At 43.6% G+C, this 20252-nt stretch overlaps 1 protein-coding gene across 1 annotated transcript in view; it reads right to left on the bottom strand.

Annotated features, from left to right (window-relative positions):
* The window catches only part of LOC112072862 (sushi domain-containing protein 2), a 42032-nt gene that overhangs the window by 9121 nt on the left and 12659 nt on the right, over nucleotides 1-20252 (bottom strand). Inside the window, 5 exon segments of the mRNA XM_024140257.2 lie at nucleotides 11720-11896; nucleotides 12485-12601; nucleotides 13430-13588; nucleotides 16995-17249; nucleotides 17540-17698. Of these exon segments, the coding sequence (XP_023996025.2) occupies nucleotides 11720-11896; nucleotides 12485-12601; nucleotides 13430-13588; nucleotides 16995-17249; nucleotides 17540-17698 (867 nt within the window).

The raw sequence follows: 20252 nt of genomic DNA, 5'->3' as shown, positions 1-20252 counted from the left end.
CAATACCACCATCCTATAGTAGATATCATACCACCCATCCTCTAGTAGATATCATACACCCATCCTCTATTGAGATATCATACCACCCATCCCCTAGTAGATTATCATACCATCCCCATATCCTCTATTAGATATCATACACACCCATCTCCTATTAGATATCATACCACCCATCCTCTAGTAGATATAGTCATACCACCCATCCTCTAGTAGATATCATAACCACACCTCATGCCTCTAAGTAGATATCATAACCACATCCTCATAGAATCATACACCCATACCCACTCTAGTAGATATCATACACCCATCCTCTATTAGATATCATATCCACATCCTCTAGTAGAATATCATATCACCATCCTCTAGTAGATATCATACCACCCATCCTCTAGTAGATATCAATACACCGATCCTCTAGTAAGATATCATACACCCCTCGCTTCAGTAGATATCAATACCACCATCCTGCTATTAGATACAATACCACCCATGCCTCTATTAGATATCATACCACCCATCCTCTAGTAGATATCATACACCCATCCTCCAGTAGATATCATATCAGACTCACCCACCCATCTCTAGTAGAATATCATACCACCCATCCTCTAGTAGATATCATACCACCCATCTCGTCGACAATAGATCATACCACCCATCCTCTATTAGATATCATAACCACCCATCCATCCCAGTAGATATCTCCCCGCATCCTCCGTAGATTACACCCATCACTTGATTTCACTCACTACTCTCTAGTAGAGAGTACCATACCACCATCCTCGCAGTAGATATCAATACACCAAAATTTACATATTCTCCATCACACTCCGAACATCCTGTCCCTAGGAGGATATGAATGTTGGATAAGTATCAGTTATGCTGAATCGCTTTAGGTGAAAGGTGACGAGATCAGTGAGGATACCACCACAGCTACCATATCGAGAGAGAGTCGTATAATGGCGATCGTGCTTCCACCCCATGCCGTCGGCTAGTATAGGGAGCAGAATCGACATACGTAACAGGCGTCTGGGCCGTACTAAGAAGAGAATCTAGTCACCAACCCATCCCCAGTAGAATTGAGCCAATGAACACAAACAGGCCGGCAGCTGAGGACGATTCTCTCTAATGTATAGACGTAGACACTCACATAGCCTACGACACTCCGTCTGGATGGAGAAGTATGATAGACCCGCTGCTGCCCAGTAGAGTGATCCAGACGCGAACGAGCATCTGCATCATAGAGTGAGAGATATCATTACAAGCAGCAGAAGACCATCGTTACGGAGAGGAGAGCACGGCCAACCATCCACAGTAGAGATATCATACCACCCATCATCTATTTGATATCATACCACCCATCCTCTATTAGATATCATAGCCCCCATACCCAAATCCTCCAGAGATATCATCACCCATCCTCCAGTAGATATCATACACCACATCCTCCAGTAGATTATAATCCACCCATCCTCCAGTAAGATATCATACACCCATCCTCTACAGTAGATATCATACCACCCATCCTCCAGTAGTATCATAACCACCATCCTCTAGTAATATCATACCACCCCATCCTCATAGTAAAGATATCATACCACCCATCTCCAGTAGATATCATAACCCATCCTCCAGTAGATATCATGACCACCCATCCTCTAGTAGATATTACCACCCATCCTCTAGTAGATATCATACACCCATCCTCCAGTAGATATCATACCACCCATCCTCTAGTAGATATCATACCACCCATCCTCTATTAGATATCATAGCCACCCATCCTCTAGTAGATTTCATACACCCTCCTCAGTAGATATCATACCACCATATCTATTTGATTCAATACCACCCATCCTCTATTAGATATCATACCACCCATCCTCCAGTAGATATCATAACCACCATCCTCAGTAGATATCATACCACCCATCATTCTATTTGATATCATACCACCCATCCTCTAGTAGATATCATACCACCCATCTACCAGTAGATATCATACCACCCATCCTCCAGTAATATCATACCACCCATCTCTAGTGATATCATACCACCCATGCCTCTAGTAGATATCATACACCACCTCCAATATCATACCACCCATCCTCCAGTAGATATCATACCACCCATCCTCTAGTAGAATATCATACCACCATCCTCCAGTAGATATCATACCACCCTCATCTAGTAGATATCATACCACCCATCCCTAGTAGATATCATACCACCCATCCTCAGTAGATATCATACCACCCATCCTCTAATAGATATCATACCACCCACCTCTAGTAGATATCATACCACCTCCTCCAGTAGATATCATACCACCCATCCTCTAGTAGATATCATACACCCATCCTCTAGTAGATATCATACCACCCATCCTCTAGTAGATATCATACCACCCATCTCCAGTAGATATCATATCAACCATCCTCTAGTAGATATCAATACCACCCATCCACCAGTAGATATCATATCACCCATCTCTCAGTAGATATCAATACCACCCATCCTCTGATTAGATATCATACCACCATCCTCCAGTAGATATCATACACCCATCCTCTAGTAGATATCATACTCACCCATTCCTAACGATAGATATCATAATCCACCCATCACTCTATATAGATATCATACCACCCATCCTCTAGTAAGATTAGTAGATATCATACCACCCATCCTCTATTAGATATCATACCACCCATCCTCTATTAGATATCATATCACCCATCCTCTATTTGATCACTTTTTCAATTGTGACTTTTGTACTTTACACGCTCTCTTACTTGTTGTCTTTCAAACATATGCGTGTGTCTGTGGTACAGGACAGTCAAAACACACAGAAAGTGAGAGTGCCATTAAGCCCTTGTTTACAGCTAGCTAGTCTGTATGAGGGCTCTTAGAAGGCCAGTACAAGCTGATAACGGTGGAAGCCTGAGAGGCTGTGAGTTAAACCCACATAACATTACAGTCAACTGAATCAGTGGCACAGAGATCAAAAGAACTTTGTCACAAACAATCTGTGTACATACCAAATGGCACCCTATTCCATATATAGTGCACTACTTTTGACCAGAGCCCTATTGACCCTTCCTTAAAAGTAGTGCACTAAACAAGAAATAGGGTGCCATTTMGGACGTATCCACAGCCATGCTATTTTTCCATTACTCTGCTTTAAAGTCAAGGAGAGTAACCTTCGAGTGTGCAGCGTCTTTCTTCACGCTCCGTTTCCCCACACAGTGTGTGTCAATAAGGAGAAAGGAAAACACCATCACATGGAGGTAAGGTGGATTTAAGAAGGTGTCTCTTTAGGATGCTGCAGTACCTCTATAACTCTCACTTTACCACCGGGCCTCCCGTGTGGAGCAGCGGTCTAAAGCGCTGGATCTCTGTGCTAGAGGCGTCACTACAGACACCCTGGTTCAAATCCAGGCTGTATCACAACCGGTCGTGATTGGGAGTCCCATAGGGCGCCGCACAAATGGCCCCGCGTCGTCCGGTTTTGGCCGGTGTAGGCCGTCATTGTAAATAAGAATTTGTTCTTAACTGACTTGCCTAGTTAAATAAAGGTTAAATAAAAATATATAAAATAATAATATCATCACTGTCCCACCCACACATTCTCTCCCTCCACCCTTCCTTCTTAGGACACTCTCCTTCTCCACATGTCTTCTCTTCTCCCTTCCCCTCAAGGAGATAAGGAGCACTGTGATTCTATCTTTCACTCATTCCCCTGATGGATACATCACCTATGGCTGTGTTTTTACACGTCTGCAGATGCCATCCCAGTCCATCCTGCTATAATCAGATCTCCAGTCCACTACCTACTCATCCGGACTGGAGTCTGTCCAAAAAGATGGATGGAGGGAGAGAGGGGGGAGATTGTCCCACAGCCCACTGTACGGTGAAACAGGGCTGTGATGTCACGAGGGTCTGTATTGAGAAACACGGCTAAACGAATACAAACTCATTCATAGTCTGACAATGATCAGAGGTTACGTGTCGAGGATGATAAACAGAGGTTACGTGTCGAGGATGATAAACAGAGGTTACGTGTCGAGGATGATAAACAGAGAGTGTTATCGTGTCGAGGATGATAAACAGAGGTTACGCGTCGAGGATGATAAACAGAGGTTACGTGTCGAGGATGATAAACAGAGGTTACGTGTATGCAGAATGTGTTTACACACCATCACACCAAGTATTCACTGTTTCATACTGCATTCAGTGCATTCAGAAAGTATTCAGACCCCTTGACTTTTTCCACAAAAAATGTACATTACAGCCTTATTCTAAAAATTATTAAATTGTTTTTTTCCCCACCTCAATCTACACACAAAACCCCAGAATGACAAAGCAAAATAACTGAAATATCACATTTACATAGGTATTCAGGCTCTTTACTCAGTACTTTGTTGAAGCACCCTTGGCAGCGATTACAGCCTAGAGTCTTCTTGGGTATGACGCTACAAGCTTGGCACACCTGTATTTGGGGAGTTCCTCCCATTCTTCTCTGCAGATCCTCTCAAGCTCTGTCAGGTTGGATGGGGAGTGTCGCTGCTCAGCCATTTTCAGGTCTCTCCAGAGATATTCGATCGGGTTCAAGTCCGGGCTCTGGCTGGGCCACTCAAGGACATTTTGAGACTTGTCCCGAAGCCACTCCTGTGTTGTCTTGGCTGTGTGCTTAGGGTCGAAGGCCTGTTGGAAGGTGAACCTTCTCCCCAGGCTGAGGTCCTGAGTGCTCTGGAGCATGTTTTTATCAAGGATCTCTGTACTTTGCTCTGTTCATCTATCCCTTGATCCTGACTAGCCTCCCAGTCCCTGCCGCTGAAAAACATCCCCACAGTATGATGCTGCCACCACCATGCTTCACCATAGGGATGGTGCCAGGTTTTCTCAAGACGTGACGCTTGACATTCAGGTCAAAGAGTTCAATCTTGGTTTCATCAGGCCAGATAATCTTGTTTCTCATGGTCTGAGAGTCTTTAGGCGCCTTTTGGCAAACTCCAAGCGGTCAGTCATGTGCCTTTTACTGAGGAGTGGCTTCTGTCTGGCCCCTCTACCATAGAGGCCTGATTGATGGAGTGCTGCAGAGATGGTTGTCCTTCTGGAAGGTTCTCCCATCTCCACAAAGGAACTATGGCGCTGTCAGAGTGAGCAGCGGGTTCATGGTCACCTCCCTGACCAAGGCCCTTCTCCTCCGATTGCTCAGTTTGGCCGGGCGGCCAGCTCTAAGAAGAGTCTTGGTGGATCCAAATATCTTCCATTTAAGAATGATGGAGGCCACTGTGTTGTTGGGGGCCTTCAATGTTGCAGAAATGTTTTGATACCCTTCCCCAGATCTGTGCCTCAACACAATCCTGTCTCAGAGCTGTACGGACAATTCATTCAACCTCATGGCTTGGTTTTTGCTCTGACATGCACTGTCAACTGTGGGACCTTATATAGACAGATGTGTGGCTTTCCAAATCATGTCCAATCAACTGAATTTACCACAGGTGGACTCCTAATCAAGTTGTAGAAACATCTCAAGGATGACCCATGAAAACAGGATGCACCTGAGCTCAATTTCAGTTTTAYTACATTAAAATACATTAATACATTAAATAGATTTTTTTAATACTAAAAAAATTAAAAACCTGTTTTCGCTTTGTCATTATTGGATATTGTGTGTAGATGGATGAGGGGGAAAAATTATTTAATACATTTTAGAATAAGACTGTAACTTAACAAAATGTGGAAAAGGAGAAGGAGTCTGAATACATTCTGAATGAAATAAATTGTGCTGATATRTAAAGCGCATATCTAAATATGAGTTACTTTCTGTAGCGGTGACTGAGTTCATCAGCATCCTCCATCATGGGTTTATTATAAGATCACAGCACTTTAGATTTCAGAGGAGGACTTGACTGTCAAAATCTGAGGAGAAATACTGCAAATAAATATGAACAAGTATAAATAATACTGCCCTGTAATATGGAAATGGTGTGCGTGTGTTTCTCAGCTCTGCTCTGATCCAGCACACAAGCTCCCTCAGGTCTTTGTGACCGAGAGAGAGAGAGAGATGCAGATGAGAAAGAATATGAAGAAAGAAAAAGAGAAGAAGTGAAGATAGAGAGCCTCTTTAATCACAATAGATTGTTTACTCTGAGGTCCCAGACAGGGACCTTGTTCATTCAGGAAGGCTCCCTTACAGAGACAGTGGTGCAGAGGGACATGACAGGTTTAAATGTCTTGCACTGTGATGGCATTTCAAGTTCCTCCTCTCTATACAACCTGCTTCTTCAATTCCGACACACACTCTCTTTCTCTCTCTTTGTCTACATTGACATTTGAGTTATTTAGCAGCCGTTCTTATCCAGAGCGACTTACAGGAGCAATTAGGGTTAAGGTGCCTTGCTCAAGGGCACAGGCAGATTTTTCACCTAGTCGGCTCGGGATTCGAACCAGCAACCTTTCATTTACTGGCCCAACGCTCTTAACCACTAAGCTACCTGCCGCCAGTCTCTCGCACTTTCTGCACTGTGCCTTGTCGCCATAGGGAAATAAACAGACTATTATTCATTGTTTTATTTCCTCTGCCTTTTTCAGTCAGCATCTCTACCTTTCTCTCTCTCTCTTTTCATCTGTCCTCTGCTGCTGTCTTTTCGACTTTAATCATCTCCTCCGCTCTGCCTCTGAGCGTGACTTGACCCAGCCCAATTCTACAACTTGATGATTCTTTCTCCCGAGTCCTTTTTGAAGTTACGAAAGGGACTTTCTCTCTCACCCTTCCACTGCGTGACTCTCATCTCCCACGCCGAAGAACATTACAATGGATTAGCAGAATAAATTACCGCCTGATAAAGGTAATTTATCATACACAGAACCGGGTTGAAATACTATTTCCAATCAATCAAATAGTTTATCTGTGGTTTATTGAGTTTGTCTGGCGCTATGAAAAATATGGAATTCCCAAAACGGCAAACCCCGCCCATCTAGCGCTCAAAGTAAATTAAAGATTAGTTAAAAAAAAATATATATATATACATTTTTTCCCCCTTTTTCATGACTACGATCTTGTCTCATCGCTGCAACTCCCCAACGGGCTCGGGAGAAGCGAACGTCGAGTCATGCGTCCCCTGAAACATGACGCGCCAAGCTGCGCTTCTTAACACTCGCTCGCTTAACCCGGAAGCCAGCTGCACCAACTGATGACTGAAGTCAGCCTGTAGGTGCCCGGCCCGCCACAAGGAGTCGCTACAGAGCAATGAGCCAAGTAAAGCCCCCCTAAAACCCTCCCTTAACCCGGACGATGCTGGACCAATTGTGCGCCCCCCTATGGTACTCCCAGTCACGGCCGGTTGTGACAGAGCCTGGGATCGAACCCGAGGCTGTAGTGATGCCGCAACACTGCGATGCAGTGAATTAATGAATTAATGAATTATAATTAGGGACTGGCGGAGCTCCAGTTCTGGTGACAGAGAAATGTTGATCTATAATCTCCTTTGACAGAGAGAACTGTGTGTCACCTCGCCTGTCACATCAAATCACATTTTTATTATCACGTGTCGTAAACAACAGTGAAATGCTTACTAATGCCTCCTTTTCCAACAATGCAAAATACAATAAAAGTTCAAAAGTATAATAAATATTATTATTTGGGAGAAAACACAATACACTTTGTTATTGACCAAATACTTATTTTCCACCATTTTCCACCATAATTTGCAAATAAATTCATAACAAATCCTACAATGTGATTTTCCTGATTTTGTCTGTCATAGTTGAAGTGTACCTATGATGAAAAGTACAGGCCTCTCTCATCTTTTTAAGTGGGAGAACTTGCACAATTGGTGGCTGACTAAATACTTTTTTGCCCCACTGTACATAAAGCAACTAGACACATCAGTGTCACCATTGAAGCCAGACCAAGGTCCAAATAGTATTTGAAATCTTTCAAATAGCATAAAAATACTTTGACCATACGATGCTGGGTAAAGAGGACACACTGGATGTGGAGGCCTCTGTTCTCCTGTATCACCCTGCCATTACCTTTCCTACAGATAACTACTCTTAACTGGATGTTTATGCTACTCTAGACCTGCCGTAGTGACTCACACAGGCTGAGGAGAGCACAGACGAAGCATTTCCTGTCTCTACTGTCACCGTTTAGTGTTTATGTCATCTCCCCATGGGCAGATGCTGCGTGTTGACTGAGAGAATCTGCCAGGACTGAATGGGATGAGTGAGATCCCAGCAGCATTAGTTCCGCTTTTGTGGGTTTAAGTCATTGGTGTTTTGGACGTATCAGGATTGGGGAAAGGTGGTGCTTCAACTGCTTCAACTGCTTCAACTGCTTCAACTCCAGTGCTTTGGCTGAGAGTTTCGTTTTGCGACGGTAGAGACTCTCAATGTCTAACACGTATGAACCCAGAAGTTAATCACGCAGATGAACAAATGACATGAGATTCTCCTCTGGGTTAACAGAGATGAGTGTTTATGGGACATGGATAGGAGTCCTATCGGATGGGACATAAGTAACTGGTTGAGTCCCAAATGGCACCCTATTCCCTAAATAAGTGGGGTAGTACACATTTCAGAAGGTTGTTTGGAGTGTGTGTGTGTGTGTGTGTGTGTGTGTGTGTGTGTGTGTGTGTGTGTGTGTGTGTGTGTGTGTGTGTGTGTGTGTGATTGACTGCGCGGGTCAGCTGTTTGTTCACCCGCACACAATTGCGTATAACCCATCAGAAACCACCCGACTATATGTGATAGTGAAAGTCTGAGCCCTCAACCCGACCTGCTTTCTCTTCTGTTATTACTTTTTTGAGAGAGAAAAGAAAGAGAGAGAAAGAAATGCAAGTTGTTTGGACATCTGTATACTTGGACAGCCTTGTGGAAAGGCATTCTTTGACAACCGCTCAAACACTGTGTTATATTTTATAATGGTGTCCTCTCTCACCGCAGGCAGTGTTATTGGGAACCAGGCCCTGAACAACCTGTTGTTAGTGTATATATGGTGTCTCTCTCACCAGGCAGTGTATTGGGAACCAGGCCCTGAAACACTGTGTTTAATATTATAATGGTCTGTCTCTCTCCACCAGGCAGTGTTTTGGGAACCAGGCCCTGAAACACTGTGTTATGTTTATATGGTGTCCTCTCTCACCAGGCAGTGTATTGGAACCAGGCCCTGAAACACAGTCTGTGTTAATATATATAATGTGTGTCCTCTCTCTCACCAGGCAGTGTTGGGAACCAGGCCCTGAAACACGTGTAGTTATTATTATAATGGTGTCCTCTCTCACCACAGGCAGTGTATTGGGAACCAGGCCCTGAAACACTGTGTTTATGTTAATGTGTCCTCTCTCACCACAGGCAGTGTATTGGGAACCAGGCCCTGAAACACTGTGTTAAGTGTATAATGGTGTCCTCTCTCACCAGGCAGTGTATTGGGAACAGCCCTGAAACACTTGTGTAATATTATAATGGTGTCCTCTCTCACCATCAGGCAGTGTATTGGGAACCAGGCCCTGAAACACTGGCTGTAAGTGTTTATAATGGTGTCCTCTCGCCGATTCACAGGCATGTTTATTTCCTCTCTCACCAGGCAGTGTATTGGGAACCAGGCCCTGAAACACTTGTGTTATGTTATAATGGTGTCCTCTCTCACCAGGCAGGTGTATTGGGAACCAGGCCCTGAACACGTGTTAATGTTATAATGGTGTTCCTCTTCAACAGGCAGTGTATTGGGAACCAGGCCCTGAAACACTGTGTTAATGTTATAATGGTGTCCTCTCTCACCAGGCAGTGTATTGGGAACCAGTGTGTTTCAGTGTCACTGTCAGCAACAAGTACTCATGATAAGACTAATGACTTGTTACCAAGAGTTCTCTCCCATTTCTTGTGTACTAGATCACAGTGAAGTTTGTCTGGACTTATGGTTATGCACTAACTAAGGCCTGGAGTTGTTCCCCGACTACGTGGCCTGACCAGGAATAACTCAATGCCCCAGTTACTGCAACTCAGGTTAAAACTACTGGCCCTAGTAAAAACATCACCAACGTATACTGTTACAGTATACTTCACTAGAGGATGACAACAAGATACCATACACCAGTTGTTGTAGTATGTCTGTAATAATATAATACCCAGAAATGTCATCGTAAGACTAATAGAAACACATTGACCGGAGGAGGAGGTGACGTCAGGCTCTGCTCCTTCTATTCTATCCAGCTGTGATGCGCTGAGCCAAAGTAGTGCACTACATAGGGAATAGGGTGCCATTTCAGACACACACACTACAGCCACATGAACAAGGAAGGGGGTGAAGTCAGGTTGGTTTCTATTTTATCCAGCTGTGACCCAGTCAGGGAGTCAATATGTGTGTTTCCCCCATCCAGATCTAATACCTAGCCAGCTGTGACCCAGTCAGGGAGTCAATATGTGTGTTTCCCCGTCCAGATCTGATATGAAATCCGTCAACATCCAGCATGATCAGATAGCTATCAGAAGGAAGTCTCTGCTAGCGGACTAATGAAAAGAGGATGAGAGAAGACTGATAGTCTGAGAATGGAGCAGATGGAGGGGCTGGGCTGTTGTAGCCTTCAGGGGGTGAGACTGAGACAAGTGGACAACTTGCTTCTCCACCAGACGGGGACTGGGATTTCTCCAGGAAAACACTGCCATCTGCCGGCAATGATAGAGCACTACAACGAAAGTCTCAGTCAGTGGAACTGCTCTCAGCCAAGGCTCGCTTTCTGTTACTGGCTGCAACCTTGCATTCTGGAAACACAGGTGGTTCCATTCACAAAACAGACAACGAGAGGGGGAGGGAAGAGAGAAAAGAGAGGGGGGGGGAGAGGAGAGAGAGGGGGGAAGAGGAGAGAGAGAGAGAGATGATGAGAGAGAAGAGAGAGAGGAGAGAGAGAGAGGAGAGAGAGAGAGGAGAGAGAAGAAGGAGGAAGAGAGGGGGAAGAGGGGCAGAGGGAAGAGGGGAGAGAAGAGGGGAAGAGGGAAGAGAGGGGAAGAGGGAGAGAGAGAGAGGTGGGGGGAGAGGGGAGAGAGAGAGAGGAAGAGGGGGAGAGAGAGAGGGGAAGTAGGAGAGAAGGGAGAGAGAGAGAGAAGGGACGGGGAAGAGGGGACGAAAGGGGGGTAAGAGGCGGAGGAGAGAGAGAGGGGGAAGAGGGGAGAGAGAGAGAGAGGGGGAAGAGGGGAGAGAGGCCAAGCCAAAGCCTTTTGTGCTTCAGCTCTAATGGACTAATATCTTTTTGTGTTGGTATGTCTGGGCAACTAGCTCAGAGCACAAACCACGGTTGCTGGAATCTCTGCTTCTAATGAGTCACGCTAAATGGGATTTTAAAAGTTGCTCTGTTTCTCATTTGAGGACCATCATTGCACAAAACCAAGTTAGCCCATTGAGACAACTAAGATAGCCCATTGAGAGGTAGGTTAAAGGTCATGTTGACCTTCTTTAGGCTGGCCGCAGGGCACATTTAGTCCCTGGCAGATGGGTGACAGTTAAAGGTTAAAGGTTAGGCTTGGTAGTTAGAACATGTGTGTTGTTAGAAAGAGTTGGACTTCCATCCTGCTGTCTAGCATGACCACACCGTGATATAACCTATGACTATAGACCTACCAGTACCACATATTACAAGTGTGCCAATTTTCATGCTTCTAAATGAAAATGAAACATTTTAAAAAATGTATCTACTGGACTATAGGGACCTACCAGAGATACAGGAGGCTTCCTCTCCAGTCCACTCTCCGCTGGGTAGACAGGTGCGTTCTGGTGATCCATACAGAACGAAGCCACTGTTACAGGTGAAGCTCACTGTCGAACCCTCTAGGTAGCGTGTACCTATCTTCTCACCGTACCTCGGAGAGGCCAGCCACCCACAGGACACCACTAAGGAATAGAAGGATGTTATCTACTAATAAAAGTATTGATTACGTTGATAAATCAATCATTTGTATATGTCAAACCACTCAAAACAGCTTATTAATATATACGGGATCATTTCCCCAGCTCCGATCCTCCAGTACCCCCAACAGAATATATTTTTGTTGTGACCTGGGAAGAAAACACCTGATTCAACGACTTGATGATTAGTTGACAACTCAAGGACCGGAGTCGGGAAACACTGATCTGGAATATAAGCCTAAGTACAAAGTAATGACACAGAACCATACTATCCACTGTGGTTAAGTACAGGGCTGTAGCAACACGCTATACGTCTTGAGAAGCTACTGTAACTTACTCAGCACTTTGCTTTGGGAAAAACGTGTTGTAACTTGCATTAGTCAACACACATACACAGTAAAGTCCTGCTTACACATGGTATTCAAGAAGTAGGTTAACAATTAAGAACATACAGCTTATGTTCACCTCACTGTAGTCTAAGGTCTTGGGGTTAATGAGTAGACTTTACTAACTCCATAAACGTCCATTTCACAACTCGTGTCAATGACAGAGAGGTGACTCCTGTATACATACCAGCCTCCAGGTCCTGCATGAGTGTCTGGTGACTTTTGAAGGACAGGAGTGTAGCGTTACCCACAACCAGACTACGGGTGCTCAGGGTGTCGTACTTGCAGAACTGGGACCCCTCACCTATATAAAAGATTGTGTTTAAAATGTACAATTGCTTTTAATTAAATGCATAAAAAGTATGGTAACTTTCCACATGTCAACATATAGGGCTCGGGGCAGAAGTAGTACATCATAAAGACAACAGGATACCATTTGGAAAGCAGTCTGTATGATATGTTTTAAAGAAAGCGCTCCGGTAGACTGTGTTGTCCAACGGTTAGTACCGGGGACGCCTTCACATTGCACACATGTACACATTGTCCTTGTCCCGTCGTGCACTTGCGACTCCTGTGGCGGGCCGGGCGTAACACACGCTGAACAGGTCGCCAGGTGTACGGTGTTTCCTCCGACACATTGGTGCGGCTGGCTTCCAGGTTAAGCGGGCATTGTGTCAAGAAGCAGTGCGGCTTGGTTGGGTTGTGTTTCGGAGGACGCACGGCTCTCGACCTTCGCCTCTCCCGAGTCTTTATGGGAGTTGCAGTGATGAGACAAGACTGTAAATACCAATTGGATATGACAAAATTGGGGAGAAAAGTGGGTAAAAAATGTTTTAAATAAGAACTCTCTGTGGAAAGGTTTTTTACCTGGAACCCAAAAGGGTTCTACCTGGAACCAAAAGGGTTCTACCTGGAACCAAAAGGGTTCTTCAAAGGGTTCTCCTATGGGGCCAGCCGAAGAACCATTTTAGGTTCTAGATAGCACCTTTTTTCCTAAGAGTGCAGAGTCAGTATGGGTTTGAATCCAACCCATTTCTTCCTCCCGTTAAAGTCTCCTCTTCACGGTCCTGTATCAACAAAATACATAAACACTCCTAAAATATATATTTAGACAAATAGAGAGCCCCCTCACCGAAACACATCTTCAGCATGTCCCCCACCAGAGGGTCAGCTGGGTCTTCGGACACAGAGAAGGCCGGGACGAAGGCTGGGTCGTGTTTCACGTAGTAGTACGTGTCCAACAGGTACTTAGTGTCGTAAGTGAACAGAGACGTCTCATTGGAGGTTTTCCCTGTGGAGAAGACAACACAACATCACGTGMGCCCATATTCACAAAGAGTGCTGATACAGGATCAGTTTTGACTTGAAGATTATACTGATTAAAACAAGAGGGACGTGGGCCCATATTCACAAAGAGTGCTGATACAGGATCAGTTTTGACTTGAAGATTATAKTGATTAAAACAAGAGGGACGTGGGCCCATATTCYCAAAGAGTGCTGATACAGGATCAGTTTTGACTTGAAGATTATASTGATTAAAACAAGAGGGACGTGGGCCCATATTCTCAAAGAGTGCTGATACAGGATCAGTTTTGACTTGAAGATTATAGTGATTAAGACAAGAGGGACGTGGGCCCATATTTATCAAGTGTCTCAGTGTAGGAGGATCTGATCTAGGATCAGGTCCCTCCTGTCCATGTAATCTAATTCATTACGATCTACAAGGCCAAACTGATCCTAGATGAGGACTCCTACTCTAAGACTCTTTGTGAATACAGGCCCAGAACATGGTTTTTTATTTGACCAGGTTACTTGATTAAGAACACATTAACAGCAACGACCTGGGGGATAGTTACAGGAGAGAGAAGAGGAAATGAATGAGCCAATTAGAAGACGATTAAGGTGGCCATGATGATACAGTATGTGGACCAGTTTGTAAATTCACCTGATGTTTACTTGGTTTTAACTACAGAGGAGTTTGGTTTGAACAACAGGGTACACAGCTGCAGGGTCATGTACTCTCATCCATTCACTAACATAGTAAACTACAGTATGTCGGTGAAACTAACAGTTTAACTAACATAGTTTAACTAACTGAAATCTTATCAGAAACATGTTGGGTTGTATTTCCAGCTTTATATTCCCTTACAACCGGTTAAACTGATATCATTGGAAATTTAGCACAGAATTTGTAAACAAAAAAAAATAGCATTTTGTTTTATTGCATTTTCTCCCCGGTCCCTAAACGTCTTTTCGCCGCGAAATAAGCACAGAGAAAAGTTTACCGATGCGAACTAGATTGAAACATTCATTCTATCGATGCATGTTATTATTCTGGTGAGAGAGAGTTTATTTAGTCTTCTAAGGCAACATACAGTATAATGACAGAAGAGAAGCTGCACGTGTCTAATTATAGACAAGTCGACAAACAAATAGCCCACCGAAATGTTGGAAATTATAAGCAGAAACATTTTAAATAAGTCAATCAATTTCAAAAAATTGTTCAGCTATCTCTGACTGTAGCGACCAAATTTGATATATTAGCGGTTTGGGTCGGTTACGGGCCTCAGATTTTCATCACATACATAGTCAGGCAGTTGCAGATGGGTTACAAGCAATTGCAGGTGGATGAACAAACAGCTGACCCGCGCACCACTATCGCAGGAGTAAAACGAAAGCCATCAATCCAGCAAGATTTAAGTGACATGTTGTACACCTGGAACACAGGAAATAAACGGCTGAAAAAAAGACAGATCTTCCGGTGGGCGGGGCATGCACGTTTCTAATAACAGTGTATCTAAAAGGCCAAAAATGCACAGTAATACTATATTATACATCAATATATTATTATAACACAGATGGCTCATTGAAAGTGTTATCAGGAACTCTGAAACAAGAGAAGTGCAGCTGAGAGTGGGAGGAAAAATCTGTTCATTTCTCCTTATCTCTGTGGGTTGTGTGGAATGTTATCATGGTGTGTGACTGTGGCTCAGGCTGGCCAGGCCAGGACACCACTGGTCTCCTGCCATTAGGTCTGCTCTCTGGTCTGACACCATGGCTCGGCCAAGATCTTGCTCTCCATTTGCATCTCAAATGGCACCCTATTCCCTACATAGTGCACTACTACTCCCATACAAACAACAACCCTATTCCCTACATAGTGCACTACTTTTACCAATAACCCTGTAAGGCTCTAGACAAAAGTAGTGCACTATATAGGGAATAGGGTGCCACTTGGGACTCACACCTGTCATCTATTAAAACCCTTTGGACGCCCTTTAACTCTAAACAGGTGGTTGGTTGGCTGGGTTGAGGGAGGGAGGGAGGGAGGGGTGAGTACACAGTACACACACTCTTCTCTTCCTTGAGAATATCTCAGTCAAAGAGAGTGAAAGGTCAAATTAAGGAATTGTGGTTTACAATTCCAGATGTACCAAAAGGTTAAGTGCAGCGGTTTTTGTTTTTTCAGTATGTTGTTTTGTTTTTTCAGTATGGTACGTATGAAACACACAAACACAAAGATACAACTTGTTATACTCCTTTTCCTAACGCTGCATATGTTTTAAAGTTGTTTTTTGTTGTTTGGGGGGGGGGGGGGGTTAACATTTGTAAATCTGTTTAGTAAATCTAGCCCCTCAGCCCCTGGTGTCAATACAGAAGACCAGGTGATTCAAGGATGTACAGCTGCGAAGGTGAAGACAGACAGAGAGAACATAGTTMATTTGTTTTTTCCAGATGTAGCACCTGTTTTTCAGTGAATTTACATGTTACCTTCATGTCACCTTTTTGATTCTGCCTGTCCAATGAAGGAGGAAGCAAGGAGAGGACCGATTTTTAAGACAGTTAAAAAAGAGCCTTATTGAGAAGCACAAGGATCCAATATGARGATACATTTATAGTGCTGAGCGATTAGTGCTGTTTGAGGTCGGTTCGGTTTCGGTTCGTTTATGAAAAAATAATCCAGTTTTTTTTTATTTTGATAATTCGATTTTTGAACATTTTAAATGCATTACTTGGGCTGAATGCTGTAACACATAAAACAATTAACAAAAGTCCCATGAATGTTGTGTTTACCCATTACTGCTTATCACTTATTAACTTTCATTTATTCACATAATTTTAATAACATATTTCAGTTGTTGTCTATATTAAGTTTTTGTTATTTGATGAATATTATTTAACTTAAAGTAATCATCTCTGCTGCCTATGCTGTCTTCCAAAATCACTACTWTAGTAGTTRTTCAAAGTAAATAAGGCATACTTTTATGATTGCTGAATACCAACTATCAATCACTTAGATCATGTATTTTCATGTGGATACCTCGCGAAGCAACTGCTTTCTWTCTCTCTCGATCGCGTGTCTTCTGTCTCTTCTCTACTCTGTGTCTGCCGGTGGTCATTGTAGTTATTTACCTCGTTTTCTGCGCTAAGCTATGTCAAATATTTGCCTGTTCGAAACTACAACTCCCTACTACATCGCACAGTTGGTGCTTGATCCGGTTTATGTCTGGAAACAGTGKGTTGAGATCACAGAAAAAAATCTGAATTTAAATAGTTGAACAGACGTCAGTCAATTACTTATTTAAAAAATGAAAAATAACCAACATTTCAGATAATCACTCAACAAAATGTATCAACATTTTGGGATCCTAAGATGCACTTTATGTATCAATGAAGACAGAGTCGCAGGCACTCACAGCTGGCTCCGAAGGTGAAGATTTCCTCAGGACTGGTGTTGTCTGGGGAGARGACACCTCCCAGGCTGGTCAGGAGGTCATCTAAGGGGTCAGAGTTCATCTGTCCTAGCAGGCCCTGGGTGAGGTTGGTGTAGTTTGAGGGGAGCAGCACGGTGAGGGCCATGGCGCCCCCCTCTCGCCCCCGTACCTCCACCCCCACGCCAGAGGAGAACATGACGGTCACGTTCTGGGGTGTTGGGGAGTACAGGAACACCCCTGGAGGGAGAAAGGCAGAAAGCATCTTCAGGAGGCTGAATCCTAACTTGAGATACATGCACATAACATCACTCAATGTGGAGATTTGTGAAGAAGTTTTAGGCTATGTCCTCATTCCTCAAGTAAAGATTAGTTTCCAAGTGAACTTGATATCTTTATGTTGAGATGTAATCTTGGCACCCACTGGTCAGTAACAAAAGACTAGTTGAGATGCACTTTAATTCATATTTTAAAGACTATAAGCACGGCACACAAACAGGATTATATTGATGCCTGATATTCTCTCCTACCATGAAGGTCCATCCATGACTGCTCTGTGAAGGAGAGGACCTGCTGGTTCCTCAACACCTCCAGCCGGTTCTGCTGCTCTGCCTGGCGCACCTCTATGACATCAGAGCTCCTCTCCCTCATAGCCACCGCCGATAGCCTGGTAGCCTTGGATAATGTACCTGAGGGATTATACAAATAACATCCTCTCAGGTAAAACCTATATAGGTTAAGATACCWAAAGTGATTAACATGAATAGCAGATTCTCAAAAAAAATGATTGGCTAAGATGGGCTATTCAACTGGCGGCCCGCGGGCCAGATCCGGCCGGTATATTAATTTAGACTGGACCTTTGATCAATTCTCAACATTAATAGAAGATCAGCAAAAAAAATAACTGCCAAAATCCGGCGTTCAGTGCCAAAATGACAAGAACTACGGTGGTCGTCCATAGTGTAGTTTTTTGTGTGGTTTCTAGTGCCTACGTAGCGTTTGAATGCTACAAAAAATATTATGACCCCATTCCTGAAAGCTATGACTCTCAGGAACACCTACTTGCCTTCCGTTTCCCTCTCTGATGCTCACAAGGACTCGTTAGAAAGGAGCGCGACAAAAAACAAAAAACATACCTAATGACTGAGGYAAATMAATTAAAATCATAATTCTTTCAGACTGGAATTTGGCAATACCTGATTTGACACATCTTTGTCATATTTACTGAGATACTTAATTTTCAGATGATTTTAAAATGACCTYATTWCTTTTAAGAAGCTTTTAATAGATAAAAAATGGTGAGCGAGCGTTGAGCCTTTTCCTTTTCAATGTTGAGATCATTTTTGGTTGCACCTCAACTCACGTTGGTTTTAGCAACTTCATTTTAGGAAAAGTGTTTTATTGGTGTGTGTGCGTTGCTTTTTATATATATATATATATATATATATATATATACATACATACATACATACATACATACATACAGTTCTTCTGAAGAATAATCCTATGTGGAAAATGTTTTTAGATCTGGCCCAGTAAGAATTTAGTTGAAAAGCCCTGGGTTGAGGTATCAGTGACAACTTGACACTTGTTTGAATGCTTAACTTACTGTAGGCCTAAAGTGTGGACACACTTTAACATAAGCTACTGTAGAGGATTCAATTTCKTACGCATAGCATAACCTCAAATATACACTGAGTGGACAAAACATCAGGAACACCTGATCTTTCCATGACATAGACTGACCAGGTGAATCCAGGTGAAAGCTATGATCCCTTATTGATGTCACTTGTTAAATCCACTTCAATCAGTGTAGATGAAGGGGAAGAGACAGGATAAAGGATGTTTAAGCCTTGAGATAACAGACATGGATTGTGTATGTGTGCCATTCAGAGGGTGAATAGGCAAAGACAAAAGATTGAAGTGCCTTTGAACGAGGTATGGTATTAGGTGCCAGGCGCAATGGTTTGAGTGTCAAGAACTGCAACGCTTCTGGGTTTTTCACGCTCAACAGTTTCCTGTGTGTATGGTCCACCACCCAAAGGACATCCAGCCAACTTGACACAACTGTGGGAAGCATTGGAGTCAACATGGACCAGTATCTTTGTGGAACGCTTTCGACACCTTGTAGAGGTCATGCCCCGACGAATTTTAGGCTCCGAGGGCAAAAGGGGTGCATCTCAATAATAGGAAGGTGTNTTTGTGGAACGCTTTCGACACCTTGTAGAGGTCATGCCCCGACGAATTTTAGGCTCCGAGGGCAAAAGGGGTGCATCTCAATAATAGGAAGGTGTTCRTAATGTTGTGTACACTCAGTGTATAAWATAATCTMAAATTGGAAGCTCTTGGCAACATCAACCCGTATCCAGACGTTCTAGTATTAGCTGAATACCACTGACATCTGAAAAGATAAACAAGGTGGTCGACTCCAACTTATAGAAACTTACATCAGGTGCTGGATCCTCGTATATAATCCACAGAACAGAAATGGCAGCACTACGGGAAATAAACTGACATTGAGATATTTTTATTGCCTCACCAACGTTTTCGGTATGAGCCCTACCACTGACATCTGGCAATCTCCACTGATCTGGCTTCAGATCGGTTTCCTAAAATAATGGGTTATGGGTATGGAGGAGCTCCTAACCACCGTTCTCTTCCTAACAGCTGTTCTGGAATCAGATTGACCAGGAGAGATTGACAGGGAGAGAACAAGAGAAAACTAGAGGAAATAACATGTCTTTTCACAGCTCCAAAATGTTTTCACTTCCACAAGTATCTCAAGACCAGACCGCTTCGCTCTGTTGTTGTGTAAAAGAGTGTGTATGTGKGTGTGTGTGTGAAGCTGAGTTGCGATGATGCCTCTTGGGGAAGAATAGCAATCCAGCGTTCTCAAAAAGGGGACAAAAAAATGTGTTAAGAAGTAAAAAAAAGTATTCATTTGATACAATCAAACCGCCTAGCTATTACAGAATTTCTCTTTTGATACGAGCCTGAATCCCTGAGCAGCCAAACAAATAGAAGTTGAGACAGCGAGAGAGAGGCAGAGACAGAGAGAGAGAGGGGTAGAGGCAGAGAGACAGAGGCAGAGGGGTAGAGACAGAAGTTGAGAGGCAGAGACAGACCGGAAGAGACAGAGGGGTAGAGGCAGAGAGAGAGAGCGGTAGAGGCAGAGAGAGAGAGACAGAAAGAGACAGCCTAGAGAGACAGAGAGCTAGAGAGACAGAGAGCTAGAGAGACCGA

This window comes from Salvelinus sp. IW2-2015, unplaced genomic scaffold (assembly GCF_002910315.2).
Source record: "Salvelinus sp. IW2-2015 unplaced genomic scaffold, ASM291031v2 Un_scaffold2067, whole genome shotgun sequence".
NCBI lineage: Eukaryota > Metazoa > Chordata > Actinopteri > Salmoniformes > Salmonidae > Salvelinus > Salvelinus sp. IW2-2015.
This window is presented reverse-complemented; position numbering and strand designations above follow the sequence as displayed.